Source organism: Vanacampus margaritifer, chromosome 14, assembly GCF_051991255.1.
Source record: "Vanacampus margaritifer isolate UIUO_Vmar chromosome 14, RoL_Vmar_1.0, whole genome shotgun sequence".
In the NCBI taxonomy this organism is placed as follows: domain Eukaryota; kingdom Metazoa; phylum Chordata; class Actinopteri; order Syngnathiformes; family Syngnathidae; genus Vanacampus; species Vanacampus margaritifer.
The window spans coordinates 4,046,752-4,068,171 of record NC_135445.1 but is presented as its reverse complement, the minus strand read 5'-3'; the positions used below and the strand labels follow the sequence as shown (position 1 = coordinate 4,068,171).

The 21,420-nt window shown below is 42.6% G+C and overlaps 3 protein-coding genes and 10 non-coding genes across 18 annotated transcripts; 5 read left to right on the top strand and 8 right to left on the bottom strand.

Moving 5' to 3' along the window:
- The first annotated feature begins 481 nt into the window (after positions 1 to 481).
- gal3st1b (galactose-3-O-sulfotransferase 1b) lies at positions 482 to 4,131 on the top strand. The gene is made up of 3 exons (XM_077586243.1): positions 482 to 729; positions 1,593 to 2,749; positions 3,987 to 4,131. The coding sequence occupies exons 1-3, from the start codon at positions 617 to 619 to the stop codon at positions 4,022 to 4,024; spliced, it is 1,308 nt and encodes a 435-aa protein (XP_077442369.1). The 5' UTR covers positions 482 to 616; the 3' UTR covers positions 4,025 to 4,131.
- trnag-gcc (transfer RNA glycine (anticodon GCC)) lies at positions 3,716 to 3,786 on the bottom strand. Its single transcript has one exon. It is a non-coding gene; the product is annotated as a tRNA-Gly (tRNA).
- Positions 4,023 to 17,451, top strand: LOC144064054 (interleukin-31 receptor subunit alpha). Of its 5 annotated transcripts, none has more exons than XM_077586236.1 (16): positions 4,023 to 4,162; positions 7,809 to 7,870; positions 7,974 to 8,024; positions 8,113 to 8,175; positions 8,249 to 8,364; positions 9,325 to 9,469; positions 9,558 to 9,724; positions 9,859 to 9,991; positions 10,077 to 10,165; positions 10,369 to 10,561; positions 10,642 to 10,842; positions 10,912 to 11,043; positions 11,129 to 11,278; positions 11,759 to 11,984; positions 12,052 to 12,133; positions 12,959 to 13,582. In XM_077586236.1, exons 3-16 carry the CDS (start codon positions 8,015 to 8,017, stop codon positions 13,220 to 13,222), a joined length of 1,971 nt encoding a protein of 656 aa, XP_077442362.1. In that variant the 5' UTR covers positions 4,023 to 4,162; positions 7,809 to 7,870; positions 7,974 to 8,014; the 3' UTR covers positions 13,223 to 13,582. The 5 variants fall into 5 exon arrangements, 4 of the variants coding, with proteins under 4 accessions (XP_077442362.1, XP_077442360.1, XP_077442361.1 ...); XR_013296697.1 differs by lacking the exons at positions 4,023 to 4,162; positions 12,959 to 13,582 and adding exons at positions 16,754 to 16,858; positions 16,964 to 17,451 and having other exon boundaries at positions 7,475 to 7,870; XM_077586234.1 differs by lacking the exon at positions 4,023 to 4,162 and having other exon boundaries at positions 7,475 to 7,870; positions 8,249 to 8,360; positions 9,321 to 9,469.
- trnad-guc (transfer RNA aspartic acid (anticodon GUC)) lies at positions 4,146 to 4,217 on the top strand. The gene has a single exon. It is a non-coding gene; the product is annotated as a tRNA-Asp (tRNA).
- Positions 4,541 to 4,611, bottom strand: trnag-gcc (transfer RNA glycine (anticodon GCC)). Its single transcript has one exon. It is a non-coding gene; the product is annotated as a tRNA-Gly (tRNA).
- On the top strand, positions 4,713 to 4,784 carry trnad-guc (transfer RNA aspartic acid (anticodon GUC)). Its single transcript has one exon. It is a non-coding gene; the product is annotated as a tRNA-Asp (tRNA).
- On the bottom strand, positions 5,215 to 5,285 carry trnag-gcc (transfer RNA glycine (anticodon GCC)). Its single transcript has one exon. It is a non-coding gene; the product is annotated as a tRNA-Gly (tRNA).
- trnad-guc (transfer RNA aspartic acid (anticodon GUC)) lies at positions 5,510 to 5,581 on the top strand. The gene has a single exon. It is a non-coding gene; the product is annotated as a tRNA-Asp (tRNA).
- Positions 5,968 to 6,038, bottom strand: trnag-gcc (transfer RNA glycine (anticodon GCC)). Its single transcript has one exon. It is a non-coding gene; the product is annotated as a tRNA-Gly (tRNA).
- Positions 6,117 to 6,188, bottom strand: trnae-cuc (transfer RNA glutamic acid (anticodon CUC)). The gene has a single exon. It is a non-coding gene; the product is annotated as a tRNA-Glu (tRNA).
- On the bottom strand, positions 6,409 to 6,480 carry trnae-cuc (transfer RNA glutamic acid (anticodon CUC)). The gene has a single exon. It is a non-coding gene; the product is annotated as a tRNA-Glu (tRNA).
- On the bottom strand, positions 7,052 to 7,123 carry trnae-cuc (transfer RNA glutamic acid (anticodon CUC)). The gene has a single exon. It is a non-coding gene; the product is annotated as a tRNA-Glu (tRNA).
- srek1 (splicing regulatory glutamine/lysine-rich protein 1) lies at positions 13,163 to 21,217 on the bottom strand. Of its 2 annotated transcripts, XR_013296698.1 has the most exons (12): positions 20,948 to 21,217; positions 20,662 to 20,795; positions 17,023 to 17,138; positions 16,231 to 16,377; positions 15,939 to 16,117; positions 15,603 to 15,733; positions 15,433 to 15,526; positions 14,898 to 14,999; positions 14,756 to 14,824; positions 14,582 to 14,687; positions 14,188 to 14,415; positions 13,163 to 13,310 (listed from the first exon to the last, which is right to left on the bottom strand). XR_013296698.1 is itself a non-coding variant. In XM_077586241.1 (11 exons), the coding sequence occupies exons 1-11, from the start codon at positions 21,073 to 21,075 to the stop codon at positions 14,305 to 14,307; spliced, it is 1,317 nt and encodes a 438-aa protein (XP_077442367.1). In that variant the 5' UTR covers positions 21,076 to 21,217; the 3' UTR covers positions 13,714 to 14,304. The 2 variants fall into 2 exon arrangements, 1 of the variants encoding a protein (XP_077442367.1); XM_077586241.1 differs by lacking the exon at positions 13,163 to 13,310 and having other exon boundaries at positions 13,714 to 14,415.
- Between the last annotated feature and the right edge of the window lie 203 nt (positions 21,218 to 21,420).

Here is a 21,420-nt window from a genome sequence, read left to right as displayed (position 1 = left end):
TAGAGTGGTGTGTCGTGGTAGGTCATTGAGGAAAGTATTGAGAAAATAAGGAAGGCTGAGCATGTGGTTGTCATCAGCCAATCAGGAGTAGGAAATTCTTTTGACCTGTTTTGTCACTTACGACCTCCTGATACGCGTCAGAGCTCATCTTCAGGTAAATTCACGTCTATTCTTCTCTGGTGGTTACTATTGCGAACGCTAGCCATTATACTGTATTATAACAAAATAACTCAAGCTTATGTTCAGGCAAACTGTACATATTGTAAAGAAGCATTGTTTACATTAAACGGGACAAGATACGTAGAATTGTCACCAAGGGAGACAATTTGTAACAAAATGTCTATTTGTCAATAGCCGAACCAACATTTGATGCCTATTTAGGACATTTTAACCTGATATAAATGAGTGTGGTGTGAAACGTCACGTGACTCTTTCCATTCCCGACTATAAATATGTTTCAAGTGTAAACATGGGGGTTGTGTTTCCTTGAGCTCAGCAATACTTTCCTTTTTCTATTCCTGTATCTCCCGGCTTCGCTCTCGCTCTTATATTCCTTTCTATTTTAATTTTTAAATGTAATTTCAGGTTCTCCTATTGGACTTAAAAGAGGTTGCACATGGCAGGAAAGAAATGTTTTGCTGTAATGCGAGGCCTCATCCTTTGGTTTCTATTGACCAACATCATATTTCTACTATATTGCTTGATGTTGCCAAGCAAAGTGGACATCAGGTAATGTTCGAGAAAATGTTTGTGTTTTATATAGAAATAAAACATGAGCATTGTAAAATTTGACTTTTTATTTATACCCTTTGATGTGACTATTTCGACGTTACGTCACAAGTCGTTAATTGAAAAGCATTGGACTTTTGATCGTTATGATTTGATTTTGAGGATTATTTTTTATTTCAAAACGTGATGAAATCTCGTTTGGCGACTATACAGTCTGCCTGGTTTGTATGCTAGTCACAGGCAAGAGCAATATAACACGACGTTTGTTTACATCGTGTAAAGGAAGCGTTTACATTACATTGTACTGTATTGCGGAAATAAAAGAAATGCCCGGATGTTCGGACTTGTCATTGAACAGATTAGCTATATTTAGTTTTAGACATTTCAATTTCATCACAAATCAAAACAATTGTCTTCATTGAAAATGAATTAAATTGTGATAAATACGTTCCTTCTCCCCCCAAAAACACATTAACATTTTTTTTAACAGGAATGTGTGTGTAGAGCAATACTGTCACCTAGCGGCATTTAATCGGTATTACTGGCCTTAACAATGAAAGTGTTGTGTCACTATCCTGCTTCCTTCAACCCCAACAACTGTTGTGTTCGTTCCGTAACAATGTTCGTGGGTCAGAGTGACCCGTTCTAATGTTTAATTAAAATAAATGAATCACATAGCACAGTGTAATTATACGAAAACGGGAAAAAACGGAGGCCAGCAGATTGAGTTTAATCTTTTTTTTTCTCTCCAGTAGATTTCCCAATCTACTCATTGTCAATTTGACCCGCAACATAACAAGAGGAAAAAAATGGCAATTTAGTAAGATGTGTGTGTGTAAAAGAGGCTTGTTGTTTCCTTCCAGAGGTTCCAAAGAGGACACCTGCACCCTCAACCTGGCCAAACCACTCAACAAGAACCTTCCCCGGCCTCCTCGAAGGCCCCGGATGAACACGTGCTCTCCGTCGGTGAACATCATGTTCATGAAGACGCACAAAACGGCCAGCAGCACACTCCTCAACATCCTCTTCCGCTTCGGAGAAAAACACAAACTCAAGTTCGCGTTCCCCGACGGCCGCAACGACTTCTTCTACCCGTCGCCGTTCCGCCGCTGGCAAGTGAAAAGCTACCGACCGGGCGAATGCTTCAACGTCGTGTGTAACCACATGCGCTTCCGCCTCCGGGAGGTGGCGGCGCTGTTGCCCCCCGACGCCACCTACGTCACCATCCTGCGCCACCCTGCCCGCCTTCTGGAGTCGGCCTTCCACTACTACCGCAGGGCCGTGCCCCTCACCTGGCGAATAGGCGGTGACGACAAACTGGAGGAGTTCCTCAGGAGTCCTCGGACCTACTACAGGGCTGGTGCCTACAACGCCTTCTACCTGAAGAACTTGCTCTTATTCGACTTGGGCTTGGACAACAACCTGGACGCGGACCACCCCGACGTGTCTGAGGCCATTCGGAGTTTGTCCCAAAAGTTCCACCTTGTGCTCATCGCGAAATATTTTGACGAGTCGCTGATCCTGCTGAAGGAGACCCTGTGCTGGAGCACGGCGGACATTTTATACTTCAAACTCAACGCTCGCGAGAGCTCGTCCGTCACCCGTCTGACCCCGGAGTCCAGGGCCAGGGCTTTGGGGTGGAATGGCGCCGACTGGAGGCTCTACCGACACTTCAACGCCACCTTGTGGCACAAGGTGGAAGCGTACGGGCGGGAGAGGATGGAGCGGCACGTGGCCGAGCTCCGGCGGAGGAATGCGGAGATGAGAGCGTCGTGCTTGGAGGGCGGAGAGGCGGTGGAGGCGCCGCGCATCAGAGACCGCCGATTTCTGCCCTGGCAGCCCCTGGGAGGGACGTCCATCCTGGGGTATAACTTGAGGAAAGACATCTGTCCCGAGTTGAGGAGCACGTGTGAGAAAATGCTCACGCCAGAAATACAATACTTGGAGGATTTTGGGGTCAGTCTCTGGCTTACAAGACTGTGGGGGTGGTTGAAGGATGCTATTTACTCGGGCCGACCAAGTAAGTTAAACTAATAAACGACACACCTATAGAGTTTAATTTAACACTTCAGAATTATTCGTTAATACTAGAAATGTTAATATTAACTACTGTAAATATTTAACACAGGTAGAAAGTCATAAAACGCTACAGTATCAATTCAAACTCTCAATTCCTTCCCAAGATTATTACATTTTATGAAAGACCCCACATTTGTAGTTGAAATGAAAAATATATGTGCAGGTCACAGGTGTGAAGGTGGAGCTTAATTACAAATCTGCAGAGTTCATCTATGACTCGGTGATAATAATAACACCTACTCTGGAAACCAGCTTTGAAATTGTTAAAATGATAAATGTAAAATATTTATATACCTGTATAAATATTCTGCCTGTAATTCATACCCCATTGTTGTAAGTGTAAAGAAACAAAAAAATGAGTCATTTTATTCATATTACTTTTTTAATTTTTTTATTTATTATCCCATCTGCCAAATATTGGAATCGGCATTAAAAAAAACATAAGTTATACTATTTTTACCTTACAATTGTTGAACCTTGACTGACAAGTTTCATGCATTCCATTGAAATTAATTAAATTGTGTTACGTGTTTTAAATAAAGAGAAATGGCAACAACAACAAAACGATGTGGCTCAATAGTGACATCTGCTGGATGTAAACAACATTGCAGGTAGCGTTTAACGACTCACTACATAATATTTTGCTAATTGTATCTTATAGTGTACCATTTTATGTCTTAGTCTAAATTTAAAATATATTTAATATCTTAAAAATGTAAAAAAAAAATAATCAGCAACGACATGTGAACTGAATATAGACCTCATAACTTTCCCAGCCAGGTGGTAAAGTACATTTTGGGGCATACATGTTCCCCTCCAAAACAATTTTACAATAATTTACACAATGGTGGCTGTTTCAAGTAACGTAAAATAACTTTTGTACGATATAAATGTTCAAAAAGATAGTTGCATTGGCCGGGAATCGAACCCGGGCCTCCCGCGTGGCAGGCGAGAATTCTACCACTGAACCACCAATGCTTAGATTTGGTAGATATTTGTTGTATACATAACTTGAGCTTCAGGGAGACCACCGGCCTTGGTGCACCGCGATACACAAAAGACAACAACTTTTGTACTGGCTGAGAATCGGGCCTGCTGCGTGGCAGGCGACCATTCTACTACTGAACCACCATTGCTTATAGTGTTCTGCCCTGTGTTTTATCTGTCATGTCTTGCAGTGGGCTATAGCGCACGATACAATGTGCTACTCATGTGATCCAATGCGGCCGTTGTTGTCCACAGAAGTAAAAAGACAACATGACAAACTGCATGTCATCCTGGTCACAAATCCTGCTATACACAGATATACAAAGGGAAATTCCGCCTACTCAACTCACTCCTCGTTAGTATAGTGGTGAGTATCCCCGCCTGTCACGCGGGAGACCGGGGTTCAATTCCCCGACGGGGAGTTGAAATTTTTCTTTTTTTGCATTATGCTGCTTATGTAATAAGACAATGTAAAGCTAGCCTAATTTTAAAGAGCAGATTTACCTCTTAAATCTGTTTTCTATGTTACTAAGTATTACGAATTGGAATGGAAGTTTTATTTTTTATTTATTTATTTTGTTCTTTTTTTCTTCTCTTTATTCTAAAGAAAAAAAAAAGGAATGGAAGTTTTTGGCTAAAAGTAAGTTACCTCTGTCATAAATTGTGACCCTACTTTGAAACTCTAACTGTTGTTCAAACCCCCACTTTACAAAAATAGTACAAAACACCAAAGAAAAACATGTGCTGCATTGGCCGGGAATCGAACCCGGGCCTCCCGCGTGGCAGGCGAGAATTCTACCACTGAACCACCAATGCATGAATTTTCGCCTTACACATTTTCATATTTGAAAGTAAAGCTACACGCCTGAAGCATAAACTAACCTTACATAAAAAGATATTCAGGTTAATGGCTTCATTCCTCGTTAGTATAGTGGTGAGTATCCCCGCCTGTCACGCGGGAGACCGGGGTTCAATTCCCCGACGGGGAGATTTCTTTTACCCATCTACGTATATAGTTATATATATAGACGAGGTAGTTGCTTGAGTTGACGATACAAAACTACGATAGCCAATAGCTATGTAGAATATAAATGTTATCAGCTCTTCAATCATATTTATATATTCATTTATTATTATTATTATTTATTTTTTTTTCAGGAGAGCTCAGTATTGTTCATTCGATTTGACTGATTTGATTTATAAGGAGGTTAGACCATTGGTCGATATTCAGAGTTTGTTTATTTTTCCAGTTAACAAGAATTGTTTTTTTTAGCGATAGTAAGGGCTACAAGTGTAGATTGAAATTATTTATTATTTATTTATACATAAACCAACTCCAACCGTAATCCTACTTGATAATATAAATTGAATTACCCAGGTTAGGGTAAGCAATAGATGCTAAAAAAAAAAAAAATTTGTTGCATTGGCCGGGAATCGAACCCGGGCCTCCCGCGTGGCAGGCGAGAATTCTACCACTGAACCACCAATGCTCGACGGTAAATTAGCACAATAGGCAATTTGAGGGAAAAGTTTAGCCTGACGTAGAGCAACACCGATTGTTGGTCACCGTCCAAAGTAAAGTCCAAACCAAGTATTTAAGTAGTAGTTTATATACAATAAACCCAACCCTTACCTTATCTATATGACAATGTGGTCCAAAAGATATCAGAACTTTTATTAATTTTTAAAACAATCTTCTGGTGGACTAATTCACTCCTCGTTAGTATAGTGGTGAGTATCCCCGCCTGTCACGCGGGAGACCGGGGTTCAATTCCCCGACGGGGAGATGGTTTTTTTTTTCCCCCCACAAAAGAATATATGTGGTCTAAAAGTATTATGAATCGGATTCAGTGTATGTTGCTTCATCACGTATGTTTAATTAAAGGTTTGTTGTATTATTTTTGCACTTTTTAAAAAAATTGATGAAAAAGCAGACTTGAACAGGCCAGAACAAAGTGTGGCATAAAAGTTATGAACTGAATGTGGTGTAGGGAGTTTCAGCTTGATGCCACTGAGGAAAATACAGAAGGCAGAGCTGGACTCCTGAAGGGAAAAGCTAAAAGGAAAAGAAGAAGAAGCAGCAGCTTCATAAATTGTACCCTACCTGCAAACCCTAACCCTCCTTGTACTCCTACATTATCAAAAACATACAAAATGTTAAAAATAAGTTGATGCATTGGCCGGGAATCGAACCCGGGCCTCCCGCGTGGCAGGCGAGAATTCTACCACTGAACCACCAATGCTTGTTACAAACTGCTACGTCATGTCAATTAAAGGCTCGGAAACCGCGTTTACGTATTTTCAAGCATATAAAAACAAGTTTCCCTGACCGGGAATCGAACCCGGGCCGCGGCGGTGAGAGCGCCGAATCCTAACCACTAGACCACCAGGGACTGTGTTACAGGCGATTTAATATTTAAATATATTCAAGCTCAAACCAGCTCCAGCTTGAGAAGGAACAGAGGAGTGTGGTTCTAAAATTGGGTTGAAGAAAAAGTTTTAAGAAAAAGCTTTTAAAAAAGTAAAAATTATATATATTAAAAAAAAAAGTATCCCACTTTAAACACTACTTTAAAACGGCTTGAAAGCCGTTCCAAACAAATAAAAACTTAGTTCCCTGACCGGGAATCGAACCCGGGCCGCGGCGGTGAGAGCGCCGAATCCTAACCACTAGACCACCAGGGACACGAAAAGCAATGATTTGAAATGTAAATACATTCATTCTTAAACCATCTTCATGAACTACAATTATTGAAAAAATGATTGTAAAAAAAAAACTGGAAAGTTAGTTAATGAAGCAAGTTAATGAAACAATGTGGTAGAAATTAGGTGAAAAGTTTAACAGTTCAAGTCGCTCAAAAGTGTGGAAATTAGAGGAACATCTATTTTGAAATTTTAGGGAAAAAAATGTGTTAAGGTCGGTATGAGCTAAACAGTTTAAAGCTGTCATGATATTTTATCCAAAAAGACCGAGTTTATAATACAACAATTGAGATAGAACATTTTTTTGTACGTTGATAAGAAATGAAATTTCTTGCATACCAACTTCTACGCAATCGGGAAAAATCTCCCATAACTGCTTATTTGATTGTGTGATCTTGGGTTTGAAAATTGTCAGGGTTTCAAAGTAGGCTTTTCAAAGAGATATTTCTAACAATGGTTACAACATTAAGTTAAAAAAATGATCCCATTTTAGAGACTAATACTTTGAAAGTTGAAAAGGCTATGAAGCCTTTTCAAACTAATAAAAAGATAGTTCCCTGACCGGGAATCGAACCCGGGCCGCGGCGGTGAGAGCGCCGAATCCTAACCACTAGACCACCAGGGACTCTTTCGTTGAGGTTTTTAAAATGCAAATCCAATCAGACACAAAGCGACTTCATAATCTGTTTTATTATTCCATATAAATTTAAAGATCTTTTGTTCAAAATTTTTATAAAACTTATTAGGTGAAGAAAGAATCATTTATAAGTAAACCAACAAAACATTTATATGGTTCTTTTAATTTTATATTTAATGAGAGTTCAAGACACCATAGTCAATGATTTGAATGTAAACGTAAAAAAAATAAAAATCTAATTTCCACAATTTGTTCCGTTTGATATGCTCAGTCGTCATGACTACATGTTGATTTGAGATGCAGATTTGGAAGGATGTCAAAACCCACGAGTTCCTCACACGACACGAACAGATGATAAAGAAGCAAGATAAGGGGAATTTCTGAAAAAAAATAAAAAAACATGTAAATTGCAAAATCTTGAACCTTTTCCTGTCAAGGATGACACATGTAGGAAAAAAAAAGTGTGCTGCGCCAAACAGACGAAACAGAGAACCGTAAAAGAAAGATATTGGCTGAGACGCTGAATATTTTTTAATCATTTGAGAAAGTCAGTGAGGTGTGAAGGACTTCCTGTTGCCAACTTCTTCATTCAAACTGCACGCGCGTCAAGCTTTTATACATAAAAATACTGTAATCATTTGTATGTTGCTTTATGTGCGATTGTCATGATCAGGAGCATTTTAGGACGTCGGAATGAGATCGGCAAAAATTGCCAGTTTCTACTTCTTCTCGCCGGTGAGTCACCCATGAGTACTTATTGATGTATTTTATTCTTAGCATCACTTTTTCTTTGTTTGTTTGTTTGTTTGTATTTGGGGGGGGGGGGGGGGTAAATCAGGTGGGATTCTTTATCCATGTGTGGTCTACTCGACGAGACAAATGAAACCAGGTGGGTTTTGGCGTTTCATTACTACGCACTTAAGTATGATATAGATATGTAAATTACAATTAATGGGTTTGTCATGGTGTGGTTTCAGTGTCCTGCAGGTCTGATAATTACCCGTCCAAGTACAAGCACTGCAATGCGAGCGCCTTGCAAGGTAACCGGCGAGTCATCGCCCAAAAAGTCAGGAAGAGGAATGAGTGTTTTTTTTTTTGTTTTTTTTGTGACAGGTGGCGTGGATTGTTTTGTAAAACCTCACCAAGAAGGTCTGTTGACGTGTCAGTGGAGGCATGAAGCAGCCAAAGAGAAGCAGGCGAACTTCACACTTGTCGTCCGGCAAAAGCAAGTTTGGTTGAAGTTAATCTACCGTGTAGCCATTTCAGACCCGCATTTTTCCTGCTGGCCAAATTTTTTAATTTTTTTTGTGTGTGCTGATTGTGATTATTTTCCCACATAACAACATGGAATTTTTTTTTTTTGGGGGGGGGGGGGGGCGTATCTCATGTTTTTAGTTGTTGCCGTGGACTGTGGACGGTTCATCATGCAAATCGACTTGCGATTGTGATTGGTTGGTTAAGATCCAATCATGAACCAGAAGTGTTGACATCATCCAAATTATGCGTTTCATTGGTTTAGACACGTGAATGTCATGTGTAACCATCTATGGGTCTAAAGGGGTAAAAACAAACACACACACAAAAAAACCCCACAATAACAAATAAATGTAAATAAAAAACAAAAAGTGGAAAATATGGCTTGGATTAAAAGCAACACAAAATTAAACAAAATAGAAAATCACAAAACAAGACAAAATAAGAAAAAAAAAGAAGCAAAAAAAAAAGTTACATTAAGCAAAATAAACACAAATCTACAATAAAACTACAAAACAAATAAAGAAAATAAAAATAGCAAAATACTATCAAAAATTTAAAAAATAACCACAAAAAACTCAAACTAATTAAAAATATACAAGTAAACAGATAATTACAACAAAAACAAAACAAACAATACATCATAAAATTAAAAAATAAAAACCTGAAAATGCCGAAATAGCATAGACAAAAAAATAACGGAATATTAAAAATTAACAAAAAAGTATACAAGAGCAAAACAGTAAAAAACACAAAATAACAACAAAACATCGCCCCCACCCCCCAAAAATACAGAACACTACAAAATAATTCACAAACCAACAAAAACTACTGTATTATAAAGTAAACTTACCAAAAAAAAAATAAAACAAACAACAATAACGAAAAACAAAGCAAAAATTGTGGTCGAAAATGTTGCGGCCTCCAACAGGGAGGACAAATTCTGCCAAGTGTATAAACCCATGAGCAACACTTTGACCGGCATCCCAGTGTTCGAGGACAACTTAACCGTGGAGGTTCTGCTCCAGAACGGGTCCAACTGCTCCAAAACTAACGTCACAACGCATCACGACAACCTGCGTAAGTTCTTCCGCCATCTTTAGCTTACACAGATTTTTTCTTGGGGGCGGGGGGTGGAGTTTCACGCTTTGTTTCATGTCGGTTTCAGTGCGCTGCGGTCCTCCGCACCACGTGACCTTCAGGCGCTATTCGGACAGCCGCGTTAACGTCAGCGCTCGGTGGAGTAGTGACGACACAAAGGTCATCGCAGCCGTCTGCGTGCGCTACAAAGAGGTCACGGACCACCATCGCCATGACGACGGACGCTGGCGGCAGGTGGCTAAAGCGGCTAACGTCAACAAGTTAGCTAGGAAGGCAAAAAAGAATAGAGGAAGGAATCACATACCTACTTTTAACTTGCCCTAAACGTCGTTTCTATCATTTTTCTTTGGGTCCGTTTTGTTGTGTAGGTGTGTTGCCAGGGTGCCCCTTGTCACCTGGCGGGTCTGAAAGGCTCGCCGGTGCTTGAGGTTCAGGTGGCTTGCAACATCAGCGACAAGTGCGCTCAGTGTCCGTGGGGCCACGTCTGCACGCTCCCGCCAGGTGAAGCATCATCTTATGTACATTATAAACACCATGTGTTATTGTTTTTTTTTTTTTTTATCATTATCGATTTACGCGCCATCAGAGCTGACGCAGCCGCCACTTAGCCTCCACGTGGTCGAAAACAAGATGGCCGACAAAGGGGGACAAAGGATAATCTCGCTGACGTGGACGGTATGGTTACTTAACGAAGCACAGTTTAGCATGGACATAGCAGCATAGCGTAGCTAGCGTAATATCAGCACAGCAAAGCACTTACCTAGCATAGCATAACATTAGCGTAGCAAAACAACATAACAATATAGCATATCTTAGTTTAGCATATGAATACTTACGCTACTTTTCAAATATTACATTACCGATTTTTCTATTTTCAGTTCTCCGAAGCACACGACGGCTTCAATGTGTCCGTGGCCAAGGCGTCGGGGGAACCTTCCCAGCAGGTGTTCACCGTAGCGCGGCCGGCCATCACGTTGCTGCTGTCCACCTCCGTCTTCCGCGTCCACGTCTACGCTTTCAACAACGTCAGCCTGTCGCCGGCTGCCGGCATCACGCTGACGCCACCGCACGGTCAGTGGAGTGGATGTCAGCCATTTTAGGCCCAGGTCAGCCATTTTAGGTCCAGGTCAGCCATTTCGTGAATGCTACAGAAGACGACGACGGCGGCAGGCTGAGTGTGCGTGTCCACAACCAGACGTCCTTCAGCGTGCTTTGGAAGGACGACTTGGTCAGGAAGTACAATTGCTTCTGTCTGGAGTGGAGCGCCACCTGTGGGCCGCGTCCGCCAAACCTGTCGTATGAAGCCTTCTACGAAGATGTCAACAACAACTGGACACTGGTTGATATCCCAGGTATCGATATAATGCTCTTCCGTGTATTTGGACGCTACCTTGACTTAGCAGTTAGCTTTGCGCTTCCAGAGCGACTGCGGGCGTTCGTCAGCTACGACGTGTGGCTCCACGTGCGCGACGAACGGGAAACATGCGACCTGAAGCAAGTCAACAACAGCGAGGCCACCTATGCCACAGCACGGTTCTACTTCCTGGAAGGAAGTGAGCATCAGATGCATCAAATAGCGACATTTCAGGATTGATACACAAGCGGCAAATGGCGATACTGAGACCTGTTTCCTGTTAGCGCCGGATAGCGCACCCCCCAACTTCAGCGTGGTGTCCGCCACGTCGTCCTCCCTGGAGCTGCGCTGGTCAGCCATCTTGCCGGAGAACCGACGTGGATTCCTGCTGGGCTATCTGATCTACTACGCCGATAACCGGCAGCCGGAGAGAAGTAAGACCCGAGCCATTTTCACTGAAGCAACCCCCTTTGCTCCCGGCCGTTGTTGTTGACTGATTTTGCAAGGGCCACAGAATATTGTGTCCTATTACTTTAAAAACATGGAACGTACCAAACGAAAGATTAGAGTCTTTTCTTTCCATCAAGAAAAAAAAAGTACATTTGTATTTTTCCATTTTGTAGCAATTAGCATTAGAATATAGCAATTTTTTTTTTATATCATTATTCACGTTCTTGGTAAAAACACAAAAAAAGCTTGTTGCAACATGGCTGATCTCTTATACTCTGCTGCCACCTGCTGCCCCTTTTTTTTTTTTTAAATAGCTACCTTCTGCATGCTCTTGCATAAAAAAAACATAAAAAACGTGTAAATACGTTTTGGGAGCGAAGGACAAAGTATTAAAAAACGTGTTTACACGTTTTTGGGTTTGAATGAGGTATGGTTGAAAACGGGGCAAATTTCCATGATATCAGATATCAGGGTGGAGCCGTGGCGCCACAATTACACGCTGGAGGGTCTCCGTAGCGGGACAGCATACCGGATCCAGGTGTCGGGGTTCACACGTGTCGGGCCGGGGAACCGCAGCGTCGCCATGGTGGTGGAAACGCGAATTGGAGGTTCCTTGAACCGCACGGCACTTCTCACCATCTCCATCCTTGTCTTGCTGACGGCCATGTTGGCGACCCCCTTCCTAAGAAGGTAAACGCGACGCACACACAAAAGGAAACAAGAAGTCCACTTGACCTACTTCCTGTCCACCAAGCAGAGCCAAAGTGGTCTTTTGGCCGAACATTCCCAACCCGGACAAGAGCAAATCTATGCAGAGTCTCAACGCACACACACATCTGGTAAGTGTCTGTTGTCATGACGACAACATGAAGTTGGTTATCTTGAATCTGCAATTTCTGGGTGCCCTTACAATTTTGAAAATCCAATCCCTGAAGTCAGTTTTATTGATCACCCTGAATTTTTTTTTTTACTAGTGGACAAGGAAGCCATGTTTGAAAAGACACAGGAAGTCTGCCGTTTTGGCTCCAATCGGCCATTAAGGCTCTTTTTGGCTATTTTCAGGATCTTAAGACTTCTCAGAAATAAATTGAATATCTTACTCTTTTTGGCTACAGCATTTTCAAAATAAGATACATAAATATATGTAAATAGATAACAAGTAGATGAAATTAAAAACTAACTGGAACGTGGAACCACACTGCCCCTCAGTGGCCAAACCGGGTACAACATGAACAGCGCTCCAAATAAAGGCACACACAGACAAAGGGCAAGACAGTATAAAATAATTTAAATAAAATCCATTTGGAATTATACTAAATGAGAATCGATTTTTTGGCACACCCCTAATAATTAGTGAAATGATTTTAATCTTTGCCAATATCATTTAAAAAATTATTCCGGTATTGCTGTAGAGAAGGAAAGTCAAAACAGTTATTTGAGAATTGTAGTTTACTTGACTTTATTACGCTTGAAAAAAATTGTACTCACAAATACAGCATATATTAAAAAAATAAAACTAATACTAAAAACAAAGCATTTAAAAAAATAAAACCTGCTCTAAAAACTAATAAAGAATTTTTATTATTTTTTAAGTCGAAACGAAATAAAAACTAAATCCAAAACTACTCTAACCCGGCCGATTGCTTCCACTGTTACTTTGTCAGCTGCTTCAGCCCGTCGACTCGCTCAAGCCGGAAGAATGCGACGTGGCGAGTCTGCTCGTCGTGGAGCTCCGAGCGCCGCCTTCCAAGCGCCAGCAATCGGCCCGCGGTCGTTCCGCCGCCGCCGAGGAGCAGAGCGCGGCAAACTCCCACGATCCTCTCTTAGCCGCTCCCTTCAGTGGATACACCAGCATGGACGTCATCCAGCAGCTGATGATGATGGGCGAGGAAGGACGCTCACGCGGGCGACTACGTGACGCGGTTTAGCGTCGAGCGCGACACTCGTGTACGTTTGATGGACATGGAAAACGCGCATTTGTCGTGATCCAGTAATAAGTCCAATCGTCCTCCAGTCCTGCAGGGGGCGACGCATGAAGCACAAAAATACGACTTGTTTACAAATACTTTTTTTTTCCTCTTCTTTTTACTAAAACGTCACGTCAAACAGAAGCTTGTGTACATGAAACAAATTTACAATCACAGCAGTGCTCTCTTTTAAAAAATAGAAAATCAAATAATTTGTGGACTTTTGACTCCATACTGCTTTCTCTTTCAGTAACTGATGCTAGCGTTAGATGCTAACCATGCAAATAAACGTATACAAGATTTTTGTACAATTGCAGCGTAGGCACTTCGCGTCACTTCCTTGTTCTAAACACACACCCACATACTCTTTTTTTTTTTTTTTTTTACAGCGTCACGACAAATCAAAGTAAAGGACGAAAGCAGCAAAAGCTGGCTCATACCCCAGTGTCACTCTTCTGCGTGAAAGGTACCAAACTGGCAGGGGAGTGTGAAGTCCTACGGAGGCAGCATTTAATTGATTTCTCCTAAACACCAAAACCCCCTTTCACACTGCTTGTCTTTTTTTCGCCATCACACATTGAAAGGGAGTAAAAGTCGCCCCTTATAAGCCAGCTTTTTACAGAGTTGCTGTTCTGCGTGGGGCTTTGTGTAAGGAGATAGCGGAAAAACCCGGGACTGGGGGTGAAGTTTTACCACTTTCCTCTTTTTTTCCCTCGACACTTTCAAAGCAGCGCAACAAAACAAGGACTAAAAATACAGCAAACGTGGCCACAAAAACAGGAAATAAAGCCGCCTCGTAAACGCCGCGCCTCGAGCAGGAAACGCCGTGCGTTTCCTTCCTTTCACGCCGCCAAAACGGGCAAGTGAGGCTCACCGTTAACCTCCAATTCTGTGATCACGGGGCCCAAGATTGGCGAGACACCTACCCCCATTTCGCACGCTCGCCGCTTCTTCCCGACATGCAAAAATTGGGACTTTGTGGCGCTTCACTTGCCCTCCTGGCGGGGGAGCGACAACTTAGTCAGTCAGTCGGGCGGGCGGCGTCAAACGGACGCGTCGTCGCTGCGTGCCTTGTGGACGCCGTTGTGCTGCGTGAAGTGGGGCGAGCGGGCGTCCTCGGAGGGCGAGGCCTCTCTGGCGTAGTCCCGTCCCATCTGAAATAGTCCACGCAGTCGCCACATCAAAGTTTGGCCTTCACGGTTCCATTTTGCAATCAAGGAGCTATGTTGCAGTTAGGGGGAGGAGCTTCTAGGGCTCAGTAGGGCTTTGGTGCCATCGATAGGTAATTATATTACCGGTATTATTGTCTGTGCGACTTACCTTGTGCGATTTCCTGCCTCTCGGCCGCTCTTCGTCTTTGCGACTCCTCTTCCTCGATGAAGAGCATTCCCGTGCTTCCCGGCTGCGTTCCCGATGCTTTTTAACCCTGAAAACGGAGCAAAGTGTGATCGTTTCATTCTGTTATCTTTTCCAGTTTAGCTGTTTGCACGTCACCTTTTCGGCGAGGGCGACCGGGCCCTTTTCAGGGGACTCCTGGAGCGTCCCCGACTCCGCCGGCGGACCCTGCGAGTGACGTGTGATGTTATTGTTAAAAATGAGTTCCTTCCAGAGTGCGGCGTTAGCATTTTGGACCCACCTGGAGCGGCTTGTGTTCCGCCGCCTGTCTCTGGAGCGTGAGCGCCTCCTGTGGCCACTTCGGGAAGCGCGTGCGTCGTTCCTCGGCCATTTCTGCGGCGGCCTGGAAGCGCAAACGTGGTCAGAATAAGGATGGAGAGGAACGCAAAAGTTTTGATATATATATATATATATATATATATATACAAAAACATGGAACCAGGAAAAAAAGTATCATTTTATCTGTTTCCGTTTTAAAGCAATTAGCATTAGAATATAGTTAAGTTTTATTAGGTTTTATTTATTATATTTTAATTATTCACAAATCTGTTTAAAACTATGGGCAAAACAGCTTTTTGCAACATGGCTGGTTGATCTCTTATAATCTGCTGCCACCTGCTGGCCGTTTTTCTAACAACTACCACAGCTTTATTTATTTTGGAAGTTTTGGTCCTCCATAGGTTACATCAATACTCAGATATTCAATATACTCAAAAAAGTGATATTGACCCTGCCCCAATTTGAGCCATGAACCCCCTGAAAAAGTGGCCCCTCACCCGTGTCTGGAGTGCGACCTGCGTGAGCCGGAGCGCGACCGCGATGGGCGGCCCGATCGCCCCGAGTGAGCGGTGTAGAGTTTCTCCTTCTCCGCTGTGGATGAGAAAAAGACGGCGAACGGTTACCCCCACGGTGACGGTGCGGGACCGGGGGGGGGCCGGCGCGGTACCTGGCTCGATGGCGGCGGCGATGGTGGACTGCGCCTCCCGCACGCGCTTCATCACGCTCTCCAGCTGCTTGGCGGCGGCCTGCGGCGTCATCTCAGGGGGCTTCACGATGGCGTTGTTGGAGTGGTTCACCCTGATGGTAAACATTTTGTCAAGTAAATCAGATTTCGTACCCCAAACAAATTTACAAAAAAATCTAGCATGCTACGCTAGTTTGTGCTAGCATGTTTAGACGAGTAAGCTAACCTAAAGTGAAGGTGGTTTGTTTTGAATAATTTAACAACTGAATGCAGTCATTTATGTAACATGGATGAATGATTGTGTACAAGCTGACGTACTTGAGGGGCCGGTCTCCAAACATGACGCCGTTGAAATTGAGTGCCCGGGCGACGGCGTCCTGCTCCACGAACTCCACGAAGGCGAAGCGCGTGGGCTGCGTCTCGTCGCCCGCCATCCGCACAAACTTCACGTCGCCCACCTGCTGGAAGAACTCCAGCAGCTGCTCTGCCGTCGTCGTCTGCAAAGGGAACGACGACATCATCTCGTGGCGAGGGATTGCGTCGGGCCCGTTTTTGTGTACATTGCGTGGAAGCGGCGGACTGATTTGAGCCGTTATTGGCCGGGACTCACCAGCGAGTTCAAGTTGCCCACGTAGACCGTCCTCCGGATTTCATCCACCTTGGAGGGGTCGACGTTGCCCATGAGGGGGGGTTGTGAGAGCGAGGAGGCAGCGGGGTCCAGGGCGGCATTCGCGTGACCCACCAGGGGCAAGTTCAACTGTGTGTACCAAAAAGACCACATTTCGCTAAGCTAATGTCAATGCTTTCCATTAGCTTTGATGGGAAAGTTGCCCCTACTAACATGGCCGCCAGATTGGTCCAACTTTTTAACCTGCTGTAATCTACTCAAATGCTGCATTCGAGGGAAGTCGGATTCATCCCACTCGGATCGTCCCATTCTGACCTCAAAGCGTTCGAGGCAAATGTAAACAACCAAGATGGCTGATTCCGATAAATTGTTTGTTGCTCTGGTTAACGCCATCATTCGGAATTGTTATGCGAACCCTCGTCAAACTACTAAATGAAACTAGCAATGAATAAAGATAAATAAATATAACTTTAAAATCTTGTAAATTATGTTTTGCCATTTACAGCCTGTCTGTCTGTCCATGGGTGTCGCCATTATCGAGTGACGTCAGTCCCCGACTTCCTAACTTGAATCACCAAGTTCAAAGGGGCGTTCCAGTGCACATTTCCTGGTATGAAGCCCGACTTCCCATTTTCCTTGAATGCAGCATCAGTCTATCATAACAAGAGGTTCCTAACAACACGTTTTTTTTCTTCTTTCTTTTTACGATTTGCAGGTTTTGTTTTGTGCCGTGAGATTTCCGCATGAAAAGGCAGGAGCTCGTGTTCGACTCACATTCTGTAGCGGGGCAGGCGCGGGGATGGGGAGCAGCCCCCCGCCGGGGAGCAGGCTGTGCACGGGGGCGGCGGGCGCCAAAAGTGACAAGGCTTTGGCTTCTTCCGGAATCTTCCCTGCGGGGTACACACAAACAGCAGCTGCTCCAAAAACAGCCAAAACGCCCTCACCCCTTCCCCCCATGTCCCCCCCCCCCCTCTCGCATCTCCTCTAACCTCATGATCCACAAGTGAGCGACGGGCGAACTAATATCATATGCAGTATATCTGCTCGCCACACTTTTTAAACATATATTTTTATTACATTTTCTTGATATCTGCTTGGGTGGTGGCCAATTTACTTGGGTGGCCCGCCCAAGTATTAACATGGCGTGGGAAACCCTGCAACATGAAACGAGGGTGCCAGTAAAGGGAAAAATAATAAAGCGTTTTCTTCCTGTCATTAACTCATTCACTGCCATTGACGGCTATAGACGTCAAAAATTATTAAAATTTCTAACCTGTTCCCTTGTTAAACTTTTGACTTCATTGTAATATAGGGCTGGGTATCGATTCTAATTTCCTCAATGGATTCGATTTTGATTTTTTTTCCTATTCCGTTCAATTCAATCCGATATTGATTAATTACGGAACATTGAGTCTTCTTAACTCATTCACTGCCATAAATTCATTTAAACTATTTCTATTAGTTTAACATTTTAACAGCGACGTTGGCTTGGCGATACGGACCCGACGACCCCGCCCCTCCTTCCATTGAAATCAAGTCTGCGTCGTACATCACCATCAACATAAAGACTAAATGGCAGACAATCCACATGAGCTACAAATCATCTGAGCGGACTTGACAAGAGGTCAGAAGATGTTCTCACTCTCTCTCTCTCTCTCGCTTTCTCTGTCACTACGGCAACGACAAGAGAGGCAAGTGTTAGTCATCCTCCCTCTTAGCATCCCGGCGCATCATCATGCCGACTCAACCACAAACAAGCTGCAGCAGGAGAGAAAGAGAGAGAGAGAGAGAGAGATAAGGGGTATATGGGGGGGGGGTGGACAATAATAATAATGATAATAATAATAATAATAATAAGACAGCAGTGCCTTGACTTTTTTAAACCAATCCACAAAACTAGCTAACGAAATTAGCATTGCTATCGCAGTAGTGATGTCTGAACTGAGTCTTCTTTGAAGGCGTATGAAACTGAACTGCCCCCTAGTGGCCAAGATGCTCACACCAGACGGCGCAACACAATGCTCACTGAATTATCATAACGCACAAACTATTTAATTCTTCACATTATATATATATATAAAATGTATTTATTTATTTTATTTTTTTTTTGGGGGGGGGGGGGGGGGCTTGAACAGAGTTTTAATTAATTTTATGTTAAAAATCTAACTTATTAGTCAAGGTACCGCTGTAATAAAAAAACAAAAAACAAATATAAACTCACAACGCTCCAGAGAGAGAGAGAAAGAAAGAAAGAAAGAGAACCATCTTTTCTGAGATAGAGACAGCAGAGAATGGACAACATGGAGGGGGGGGGGGGGAGTATGAAAGTTTAAAAATTATATAAATAAAGAGAGACAAGGTGTCCATCTTGGAGGGCTCCTGGTCACATGATCACTGACGCCTCGTGGCCCGCCCCCCCCCCGTCATCGAGGACGGTAGCGGCCTGGCAAACATTGCCTCAATGACTCAGGCTTAGTAGTGTGGTCGTGTATCTGATATGCACACATAATCACACAGAAAACAAACAAAAAAGCCAAATTAATCACGTCGTCCAGGCAGCAACGTGTAATTATGTGTTGCTGACAGGGGGAGGAGGAGGATGAGAGGAGACCAAAAAAAAAAAAGGGGGGGTGGGGGGTGGCGGGGTTAGCGGTGTCCCCCCCCCCCACACAAAAAACAGGTGACTTTGATTTGTAATCAATTGTGAATAGGTTTGCCAAAGGGGGTGGGAAATTTCCATGGAAAGTAAAGCTGGAGAATCTTGTGAATATAAAAAAAGAAAAAGAAAACGGAAACTTTCCATGGGAATCAACTGGGAATTGAGGGTAACATAATGGGAAGGTATCATATTCAAGCATAAACAAAAACATTTAGTCTTGACATGATCAGCAGACATCCATGCAAAATAGACAGATTACAGCACCTTGATTGCTTCGTTTTTCTCCCATTTCACTCAAAAGACAGCATATATAAAGATCACTTGCGATTTAAAAAAAAAAAGAAAAAAAAAAGGACTAAGCTGGTTGTTTGTTTTATCATCATTTAGGTGCCACTCCTAGCCAGTTTAGTTTGGAGTCTTGTTTTTTTTTTTCTACCGGTAGTTTTAATTAGTTTTAGGGGTGGTTCTGTTAGTTTTTGATTAGTTATTAGTTATTTTTAAAATGCTCAGTTTTCGGGAAAAAAAAGTCTATTACTTGTGCACAATATTTAACTCATTCACTGCCATTGACGGCTATAAACGTCAAAATTTAATTTTAACTATTTTTATTAGTTTAACACTTTTTTCCAATTTTGTTAACAAGAGTATTTAGAACAGATATGAAATTTATGATTAATCGCAAGTTAACTAGTGAAGTCATGTGATTCATTACAATTAAAAACTTCCATCGGCTGACGCCCCAATTTTTTTTATATTTTTTCCTCCCGTTTAAAAAACAACAACATAAATAGTAGTATTAGTAATATTAGTTTTAGACAGTTATTTTTAAAATGCTCGGTTTTCATTAAAAAAATTTAAAAAGTGTATTACTTGTGCGCAATATTTAACTCATTCCCTGCCATTGACGGCTATGAACGTCAAAACATTATTTTAACAATTTTTATTAGTTTAACATCCCCCCCCCCCCCACAAACCTAGAATTTTTCATTGGACATTTAGAACAGATGTAAAATTTGTAATTAAACGTGAGTTAACTAATGAAGTCATGCGATTAATTAAAATTTTTAATCCCCTCTTGCTCCTAATTTTTAATAAACACCATGGTAACATTTTATAAAGTAACACATTTCTTACCTAGCGTTGTATTTCGGCTGAGTTAAATGAAAAAAGCAGGCGAGCCGAGTTTTGTCGCCTACGAGCGACGTCATCTAAAAGTGCTTTTCTATTAGCTGCTGCTAGTTGACGTCACTTCTGTGTGACACACTTTCAAACATCCTTATTCTGGTTCATTTAAAATCCATCCACTTGATGTCAAAAATTGTGTCAGATTGTCACCAAAATGTATGTGTCTTGTGTAGACGTGATAATCATAGTCAGAAAATATTAGAACGACACAATATTTTGAATGATAATGGATACATGAATATCAACAAGGGAACGCTTACACACACACACACTCATGGATAATTTATGTCTGTGTAAGAGTATTCGGAGAAAACCCACACAAGAACAGTGAACCATTCTAATCACTAGGTCACAAAACTCTGCTTTATTTATTGTTTATTGAAATTATTGGAACCACGGGGGAAAAAATGGTGACTCTCAGCATCCACGCATGGGACGTAACATCTACGTGTACGTTTGCGTCTCCCAAGTCAAAAGAGACTGCCACAAGGGGCGAATAGTTGAATCAAAAGGAAGGTCATTTTGAAGTCAAGAGATATTTAGAGGTCGTAACGTCAGCTCGCACTCACCTTCAGCACATGGCACAACTATGAGGGCTCTGTCGATCAAAACAGTGTTGGTGAGATGCTGCGCCACACCAACGCTGGAAGATTCTCGATACTTGACGTAGCACACTTTGGACGAGAAGGACAGAGCGGCGTTGCTGTAGGAAAAACGCACGAAACATTTAAAACAATCAACCGTGACGTCGTTATACGGTGATTTAATTTTTTATTTTTTTTTGCGAGGACCGGGCGCATGCCGCACATCCACGGTGTCGCCTGATCCTGCCAAGCGGACGAACGTCGTGCTTACTCGGGTGGGTAGAGCCGCAGCTCCTCGATGTCCCCCAGGAAGCCGAAGAGAGTGCGTAGCTGCTCGCTGCTTACCGCCGACGACAGATTGGTCACCTGGACGACGGCAGTCCCGGGAATCCCGCTCATCGCGATAAAATACGTATTCAATTAAAACCCATTAATGTTTATATTGGCCGAATAATTATTCGTCTTTTTTTAAACGTCGGAGGGGAAAAAAGAAAAAGAAAAAAAGAAAAATCGCTGGCTTGTTCTAACTAGAAAATTGGGTGACCGAACAACGGTGAAGTGCACTACCGCCCCCTGCGGGTGGAGGTCGGCACAAGACATTTGGAGGAAAAAAAAGAATGGCAAGACTCGTAATCATTACTTTATGTATCTTAAAATTTTCCAGTGTTTGTTTTCAATACTGTACACTTGATTTAATAAAAAAAAACACACACCATAAAACACAATTTCTACAAAAAGCAGGCA

Coding starts and splice junctions, on each gene's coding strand:
- gal3st1b (XM_077586243.1), top strand. CDS start 617: ATGGCAGGAAAGAAATGTTTTGCTGTAATGCGAGGCCTCATCCTTTGG. Junction 730..1,592: donor CCAAGCAAAGTGGACATCAG/GTAATGTTCGAG, acceptor GTTTCCTTCCAG/AGGTTCCAAAGAGGACACCT. Junction 2,750..3,986: donor TATTTACTCGGGCCGACCAA/GTAAGTTAAACT, acceptor CATGTCTTGCAG/TGGGCTATAGCGCACGATAC.
- LOC144064054 (XM_077586234.1), top strand. CDS start 7,801: ATGATCAGGAGCATTTTAGGACGTCGGAATGAGATCGGCAAAAATTGC. Junction 11,985..12,051: donor GCGACCCCCTTCCTAAGAAG/GTAAACGCGACG, acceptor TCCACCAAGCAG/AGCCAAAGTGGTCTTTTGGC. Junction 12,134..12,958: donor TCAACGCACACACACATCTG/GTAAGTGTCTGT, acceptor TTACTTTGTCAG/CTGCTTCAGCCCGTCGACTC.
- srek1 (XM_077586241.1), bottom strand. CDS start 21,075: ATGAGCGGGATTCCCGGGACTGCCGTCGTCCAGGTGACCAATCTGTCG. Junction 15,734..15,938: donor TTTGGAGACCGGCCCCTCAA/GTACGTCAGCTT, acceptor GTTTACCATCAG/GGTGAACCACTCCAACAACG. Junction 14,825..14,897: donor CGGAACACAAGCCGCTCCAG/GTGGGTCCAAAA, acceptor CGTCACTCGCAG/GGTCCGCCGGCGGAGTCGGG.